This window comes from Gobio gobio (assembly GCF_949357685.1).
Source record: "Gobio gobio genome assembly, chromosome: 25".
Taxonomy (NCBI): Eukaryota; Metazoa; Chordata; class Actinopteri; order Cypriniformes; family Gobionidae; genus Gobio; species Gobio gobio.
Window position 1 is genome coordinate 26,158,423 of NC_137121.1, and position 9,155 is coordinate 26,167,577.

General features: G+C 38.3%; 1 protein-coding gene across 1 annotated transcript; it reads right to left on the minus strand.

The window, feature by feature from the left end:
* Positions 1 to 632: 632 nt before the first annotated feature.
* Positions 633 to 5,880, minus strand: nr2e3 (nuclear receptor subfamily 2, group E, member 3). Its single transcript, XM_079809015.1, has 8 exons — positions 5,328 to 5,880; positions 4,931 to 5,081; positions 4,720 to 4,823; positions 4,358 to 4,630; positions 2,082 to 2,263; positions 1,664 to 1,904; positions 1,451 to 1,556; positions 633 to 1,200 (listed from the first exon to the last, which is right to left on the minus strand). Exons 1-8 carry the CDS (start codon positions 5,416 to 5,418, stop codon positions 1,068 to 1,070), a joined length of 1,281 nt encoding a protein of 426 aa, XP_079665141.1. The 5' UTR covers positions 5,419 to 5,880; the 3' UTR covers positions 633 to 1,067.
* Between the last annotated feature and the right edge of the window lie 3,275 nt (positions 5,881 to 9,155).

The following is a 9,155-nucleotide window of genomic DNA, read 5'->3' on the forward strand; positions in this document are numbered from 1 at the left end:
TTCTTCAGCGGTTCTTCAGAGGTTCTTCAGCGGTTCTTCAGCGGTTCTTCAGAGGTTCTTTGACTAAGGTGCTATATAGCACCTCTATATAGCACTAAAAAAGGTTCCCCTATGATTACGAGCCAAGAACCATTTTTGGTGCCATATAGAACCTTTTTTTTTAGAGTGTAGGCTACATTAGCTATTTAACACATCCTCAATATTGCTGTCGATATAAAATTACTCAGTTATAGTAATTTGTTAATGCTTTTACATTTTTAGATGTCTTTGTCCGATGGTTGACGTGGTGTGAGTAGAATAATATCATCTTATTGTAGGCCTGTTTTTGAAAATGCTTATTATTGCATTCATAGTGTGAACCTTTCGCTTATTGTTTACTTCCATAATTCTTCCATTATAATAAAGCGAACCCCAAAATATTATGCTACACTGCGAGAGAAACTGACAGATAGATAGATAGATAGATAGATAGATAGATAGATAGATAGATAGATAGATAGATAGATAGATAGATAGATAGATAGATAGATAGATAGATAGATAGATAGATAGATAGATAGATAGATAGATAGATAGATAGATAGATAGATAGATAGATAGATAGATTCCAGTTTCTGGAAATAAAAAAAAATCAAGAAGATCAATAATACATTTTATTTATAACTACAAATATGAAACATATCTTCCAACTTTTACCAATTAACAATTTCTTTCAAACTTTAATTAAACTGATCATCAAACACATTCTAAATAATCTTGAATTATAATGACATTGGAAGGCAATTTGCATTATATACATAACCAGGCTGTGTCACATAATGAAGATGCATAGACTTATGAGCATTATTATGAGTACAAAAACTACAATAACACAAATAAAAAGAGACATACAAATATACATAATGAGAAAAATAAGCAACCTATGCAAAATAATAAATACATTTGTGCTTTTTTTAGCATTTAGGCAGATTCATTGGCATAGTACTCTAACTAGCATGGCAGTAAAGCAAAGCACCTGAAGTCTAGAGGATTTTGTTCCTCTACAAACAGTCTTTCAGAAAAGCTCCTCAGTTTTTGAACATGTCACACAGCAGTTTCTCCATGGGCGTGTTCCCGATGGTTCTTTGGAAGAAAAGGTGCTCGATTCTTTCGGAACTCACAAAGTGAAGGGATGGAAGGAGAAGTAATAGTCTGCCAAACCTAAAGACAGAGATTCGTAAAAAAAATAAAAAAAATTGTTAGTGGTGTCTATTCTCAAAAATACCTTTTAACTTCTTTATGTAAATGTCGTGCTTATGTCGTGTGTGTGTGTGTGTGTGTGTGTGTGTGTGTGTGTGTGTGTGTGTGTGTGTGTGTGTGTGTGTGTGTGTGTGTGTGTGTGTGTGTGTGTGTGTGTGTGTGTGTGTGTGTGTGTGTGTGTGTGTGTGTGTGTGTGTGTGTATTTGCTCACCTGGCGACTTGATTGGGGTAAAGAGTGTGGATATGTTGAGCTAGCAGCACTTGGGATTGATCTTGTAGATTCTCCACTTGTTCTGGGTCTTTAAGTCCTCGTGTTTCTGTTACAGAATGCCAACATTACTCACTCAGAACACCAGTTTAGTTTTGGGAATGTTATCATGCTATCATTTATGCCCCCTTGTGGCAAGAAGAGGGAAAAACCTACCTGGTTTAAACAAAACAATGGCTTTCAAGCATGCAAACTCAGTTGGATCCACTTGCAGAGGCTTGAAGCGGGTAAACACTTCTTGTAGGACCCTCAGGTCCGAGGCGGAGGGGCTTCCCTTGCCGTGTCCTGGGGGTGAGAGGTCAGGCAGGGACAGCAGGGGGCAGTTGTCCAGAGGTAGCGACCACTGAATTGCACACAGAAGAAAAAGCTCACTCCACGCTTCCTCAAGTAGAATCACCTAGAATCACAAGAAATGGTGATAGATTGTTAGGGTGATGTATCAACAATATTTGTTATTTTGAGTGGCATTGGCAGATAAATGAACCTGTCGATTAATATAGCGTGTGCCTGAAAATAGCTCACTTTGTGGGCAAGAAACAGTAGAGTGAGAAACAATAGTGCACCTGACTCTCACCTGGTCTCTGAAAGGTAGATGGGAAAACACTGGCAAATTCTTGGCCCATTTAACAGACATGAAGAGTAGGCGGGCTGAAGTCTCATACACACTCTCAGGGCCGCGCGAGGGGTAGAGCGCATTGCCGTACTCCGGAGAACTCCTTTCAGGTTCATTACTGGTCACATCAATGTTCTCATCCACTGTAAACACAGTTAGATACAAAATATTGAACTGATGAAGTTGGGGATAAAGAGTTATTAGCCTGTTCAGCTTAGACCAACATTAACTTTCCCTGCTGGTCCAGGCTGATTTATGCTACAGTATTTAGCCATGGACTGTGTCCAAAACCTAACCCAGACAGCAACACAGTGTGGATGTGGATCCACAACACACAAGTGGATTCCACGCGTACCAGATGTGGGCCAAATCTGGGCCGACACCATTTGCTGGGAAGGCAGTACTGTCTCGTTACCTAGTCAGTCAATGACTTAACAGGTATCATTTTGTATATTAAGGTACCTTGTACACTGCCAGAAAAAAAGTACCTTTAGAGCAGGGGTGTCCAAAGTCCGGCCCGCGGGCCAAATGCGGCCCGGGGATGAATTTCAAACGGCCCGCAGCGCGTCTATTAAAATGTATTATATGTGGCCCGCCACGGATCATTTACAAATCGTGCAGTTTCACGATGTCACCGCAAGGTGGCAGTACTAGATTTTAGGCCAGGGAAACAGCGCCCAAAGCAGAACGAAACAGCGCTGCTTGTGCTCTGCGCAACTCGCGAGCTCTGACTCTGAACAAATGTGTTTACCTGCTGAGTGTCTCGTTCACGCGACCACTAAACAGCTCGTGAGAAGTTTTCGAGTTCGGCACAGAGGTCTCCGGTACGAGCTGCGAATCTCTCTGTGATTTGATTTAATTTCCAGTTAAACAGCGCTGACTTAATCAACAACACTAACGTGCAAATCAGCTGAGCCGATTCAAAAGACTTTTCAAACAACAATTCGCATTTCGAATTTATCATGGATTTACTGTAGTAACACATAATGTGTATGTATTACTTTTTGCCTTGTGTGCACTGCAAAAAATGCTGTCATTTAGTATTTTTGTCTTGTTTCTAGTCTAAATATATCAAAAAAATCTTAAATCAAGATGTTACGAGATAAGTTAAATGACATTAGATATTTTTTCTTGTTTTCTGGAAAATAAAATAAAATTTAAGTGAGTTTTTGTTTAAAACAAGCAAATATATCTGGCAATGGGGTAAGAAAAATTATGTTTCTGTTTGGAATCTTTAAGGAAGATTTTGGAAGATTATTTTTCTAATCCATTGGCAGATAATTTAGTTTGTTTCAAGCAATAACTCAATTCATTTAGATTTTTTCCCCCAGGAATCAATAAAAAATATGTAATTTTCCTAGTAAAAGCATCTTGATTTAAGAATTTTTAGATATTTAGACTAGAAAAAAGACAGAAATACCAAGTCACAAAAGCGTGTTTTGTAGTGTGGTTTTACCTGTGGTGATCTAAATAGAGCACTTATTAAATTTAAATAAGAATAGAGTTCTAACTCTGTAATAATATTAAAATTTCACCCATTAAAACTTTTTGGTTGATGAAAGTTTTACAGATATTGTTAAATATCTACATTTCCTGTGTCCTATCTCAAGCTACTCTACTGTCAGCTCAAGCTTTTGTAAAATCTGTCATGTTTCAAAGAAACAAAACATGTCATATATATATATATATATATATATATATATATATATATATATATATATATATATATATATATATATATATATATATATATATATATATATATATATATATATTTATTTATTTATATAATAGGCTAGAAAAGGGACCGGCCCCCGGCTATGTCCACAATATCGAATCCGGCCCCCTTTAAAAACAGTTTGGACACCCCTGCTTTAGAGCTTATCACATTAAGGGAGTGCCCATAAAGTAACCCCTAAAAGTGCCATATTAGTACCTCAGTACTATTAATATGTACCCTTAAGGTACTACTATCAACTATTTAGGGGCAAATAAGGTACAAATTTGCCTAAAGGTACAACTAAAGGTAACATTTTTGCACATTTTCTGATAGTGTAAGGAGGTTTCAGACTGCCTTCCAAAGCACCATAAAGTCATAAAGATCTAGAACAAATTCTAAGCTTTACTTCAAGTGAGTTTTACTTTCTTACTATCCTTTTTCCGAACTTTCGGACATGGTATATATCAACAAAACTTAGCAAGTGATGCTGGTTGACCAAGGTGGTCTCATTCCTTACCATCCTCTGGTTCCAGCTTGGCGCAGGTCTCGGCCGTCATCAGGCTGACCATGAAGCGATGTCCGTTCTTGGGACTGTTGGAGTGTTGGCTAGTATCTGTGGAGCTGATGCTGGAGCTGATGGAGGAGCCCAGCAGTGGGCGGTTGATCACGGAGCAGGTGGATGAGGAAGTGGGCTCCAAGGTGGTGGCGAGGTGCTCCTTGTCCTTGTCCACATCCAGAGCGTCTAACCTGACCTGAGCGGTGCTGCGGGGCTGACGCTCATTCTGAACAGCTGAGAGGAGATGGATGGAAAGGTTTAGAAAGCGGAGACAATAAAGAAAGAAGTCGAGAAGAAGAGGATGCCTTTAAAGGCTAACTCACCATCCTTGTTCATGCCCGCTTGAAGGCATTTCTTTAAGCGACAAGCCTGGCACTGATTCCGATGGGCTTTATCCACGGGACACATGCCTGTACCAGCTTGACATCTGTAAATTTCAATATCATAATCTTAGTTTATGTTATTGCACTGGTTTTGTATTTAACCTTCAATCTTCTCTGCTCCCAATTTTAAATATGTAAGGTGTTTTCTCACCTGTAGATGAGTCTGCGCCTCACACTGCGCTTGAAAAAGCCACTGCAACCATTGCAAGCATATATCCCATAGTGTTTCCCACTGCTGGTGTCCGAACACACTTTACAAAGAAGTCCTGAGTTCAGGATCTTGCCAGGAGCGGGGCTTTTACCTGGGAAGGCACAGGAAACAACTATTTGTTATTCCAGGTTGCAATCGCTTATTCCTGTTCCAATCATTAGGAGACAGTGTTTTCTTCGTGTGTAAACTGCCATTTCATACAGATTTTGTCTACATAAACCTTGCTTTAGACTATAGTATTTTAGGACTTTCGTTAAAATATTTGAAGTCGGAAAGGTCATTGATTGCAAGAGTCTTTGCCATGTCCTCTACAAGCCAAATTGAAGACGTTACTCACCCTCATGACTGTCATCTGTAGAGTTGCTCCTGGAAGACTCTGCTGGGGATACAAACTGCACCATCGACATTTCTGACATTGGATCCTCCATTCAATGTACTGTAGAAGTTCACACAAGCTGTTCCTGAAGTGTACCCTTAGAAGGTTCTGGCTTTTAAGGTTAAAATTTCTGTCCCGGGTGGATTAATTGGAATCCTAGAGGGTCCTCAAAAACATCCGTCCAGCCTTGAGAATGTTAGATGTTTCTTCAAGTTCCTTCAAGGTCTCTATCCTCTGAGTATCTCTGTCCTGTTGAACTTCTTGTCTGCTGCTTTTGTAAAGTGCCGTGTGGTCTGTCACCTCCTCCTGGTGAGTCTAGCGATGCCGGACAGTGAGTGACTCTGAGGCTACCATGGGCTCCCTAAAGGAAGACAAAGGGATTAGCAGCAAGCGCTGTGTAAGCAAGTGCCTATTTGTCATCCTCTTAATCTTTACTGTCCATCTAGGGGTGGATCAATCAGTCACACTCAGTATTAGCTCCATCCACAACAAGTGTGGAGAGAAACGAATAAACAAAAGGATTGGGGTTGAGTCATAACTCTCCATCTAGCGCTCTCTCTCTCATGCTCTCATCTCTTCTCTTTGGTTTACCCTCAATATTCATGAATGAAGACTTTGTTAGCACCTCCAAAACTTGCAGTAGTTAGCTATTGATTGATTTTTGTTATATATGTGGTGACTTGGCTACCAGTGCTTTCTAAGTTTCAGGAATCAATAATGATTTCATGGGTCAACACCTGTTTTTGTTATGATCAGTGGTCCAAAAAGTCATTGCTCACTTTTGACTACACAGAACACGAGATATGAAGGAATGCCAACATTTATATGCATCTACAAGTTTTGATGTGCAACTACTATCTCTCTTTTTTTTTTTTTAAGAAATTAATCATATTTCTTATGTACAGTACACAGGCTGTAGGGAACATCTGCTAGGGGATTCTTCCCTAAAGTTTTGTGGCATTTCATCATTGTTTAATCCTCAACTGTCCAACAGTAATGATGAGGCAATGCTAATCTCTATTGGCTCCAGTTAGTCAAATCTGCTGGATTTAAATCTTGTTTTTACTCCAAAAATGATGTTCAACAATGATTGACTGTGGCATGTTTGCCTATAAGGATTTTTTTTTATATATATAAAATGTTTATTCAACAGTAATATGTTTGGTTAATTTATATGAATTTATAAGTATAATATGTTTTTTTGGTGCTGTAATTGGTCACCACTTCTTTTTCCCCGCATTTTTTAAACTTAAAATTTTAACTTATTTAAATATTTATGTTGTAACATTTTATTTATTTTTATTTTTCATTTCAAAAGGTATGATGCTAAAAAATTACAAATAAAATATTAGTGTTTTGAACTTATGATCTACTCAACTGATGTCAACTGCTATATGCTTGATTTACATAAACAATAAATACATTTTTAAACATTTTAAGAAAAATATATGTAACACTTTACAATAAGGTTGTATTAGTTAACATTAGTTAATGCATTAGTTAACATTAACTAACCATGAACAACACCTCTGTTCAGCATTAGTTATTAACTAATGAACCTTATTGTAAAGTGTTACCAAAATATGTTTTATGTATTTTTGTACAGTGTGCCATGCACATTGCACCTTCATACTTTTATATTACTTTACATTATTATACACTTCTATAAAATATTATAAAATAAATACACACAGTTTTACATGCAGTATTGCATGTTAAACTGCAGAAAATGTCAATTTTCTCTTAATGAGTACACTATATGAACCAGATTGTCTTTTTATGAGCAAACAGCTACTCTCAGATCAACAAACGCCAACTCTCTCTAACTTTCAGAGCACAAACACGCATCACCTCAGCAGAAGTCCTGTCTGCTCCTGTACCCCCGCGAGCATCCGCTAGCACCCACTTCAAATCAGCTAAGCGGCTTAGCCTACCATAAAACGTGTTCTCCCAAGATAACAAAGACCTCAAATGAAAAGAGGGGGAGAAGGGAAAGAAAACAATTAGCCGCTTGTGAGGCTGTGGGAGCCGCGCGGGCCCCGACAACGACACCGGTGCCATATGGTGGCTGCTCTCTGGATCCAGCTCTGCCTAATTAGTGACCCCTGTGTGATTTACTGGTAATTAGAGGGCTGAAGTCAGTGATTTGCTTTTTTCTTTTGATTTGTGTATCTATCTTATTAAAGTCTTAAGCAGTGCAAGGTCACACACAAAAGCCAGACAGCAGCACATGCTATCTTAAACCCATCTCTCTCGTAGTCTCTCCACCGCGGCGGAGGGTCTTTCATTGGAGCCACGAGCACAACAGGTGGTCAGATTGCTCATAAACATGTAACCACAATCAAGTGACCTTTTAATTGCGAAAAGCTTTGTTTTGTTTGAACCCATCGGACTGGTGACACAAAACAATAGATTTGAAGAAGTTTTACATGCCTTATTTTGACTCGGTTGATGTAACTCTTGTCTAATTGGTTTGTTTAAACTCAAAAGATGAATAAGCAGCAGACAGCGTGTCGTGTAGTCTGATGAGGAGATGATCTCTGTGAACCAAGAATCCTCCTTAATACTCCGTTGGCATTAAACTGGTGTCTTAGTCCCACTGACAGAGCCCTCTCTGTTGACCTAAACGAGTGTGTAAAAAGATTACGGCTCCTCGATTAGGTTGGGGTCTTCTTGGGGAGCAGATGGAGCCATTTGAACTATGAACTGGAGACTTTAAATTAGTTCAGTCTCACAAAGGCCTTGAAATGTAAAATTGAACAACAATCTCACACCTTTATGGATGCATGTGTAATTTGTTATTTGCATACTGTCATATATATATATATATATATATATATATATATATATACAGTACCGTATAAGTACTGCAAAAAGTTTGGAACATTACTAGTTTTAATGTTTTTGAAAGAAGTATCTTATGCTCATCAAGGCTACATTTATTTGATCAAAAATACAGAAAAAACTGTAAAACTGTACTATTTTGATTGTGTTTGAAAGAAGTCTCTTATGCTCATCAAGCCTGCATTTATTTGATCCAAAATACAGCAAAAACAGTAATATTGTGAAATATTTTTACAATTTAAAATAACTTTTTCTATTTGTCTATTTGTTTTCTACCAGACTTCAGAGTCACATGATCTTCAAAAATCATTCTAATATGATTTGCTGCTCAAGAAACATTTATGATTATTATCAATGTTGAAAACAGTTGTGTAAAAAAAATGTAAGGATTATTTAAAGGGTTAGTTCACCCAAAAATGAAAATTCTGTCATTAATTACTTACCCTCATGTCGTTCGACACCCGTAAGACCTCCGTTCATCTTCGGAACACAAATGAAGATATTTTAGTTGAAATCCGATGGCTCAGAAAGGCCTCCATTGGCACTACTTTACACTCTCAAGACCCATAAAAGATACTAAAGATTTATTTACAAAGTCCATCTCACTACAGTGGTTCTACAATAACTTTATGAAGCGACAAGAATAGTTTTTGTGCGCAAAAATCCCATGGCGAATTCATGGCGAAATCCCAAGGTGACACACCATTCCCCAACTGAAATTATGTGCGGCTTTGAATGGTGCTCAGCTGGCCTTGAAAATGATCTCACTCTGGAAATCAGTGGTCATGTGGATATACTCCACAACTGTCCAGGCATGGATAACTTCTGAATCCTGTAGATTCAAAGCAATTGTTGGGACGAGGATATCAGAGATCTAGGAACTGACTACTGGATGTACCTGGAGGTATGCGGATTCGCAAAGCAACCCAGTTGATGACCTTACCC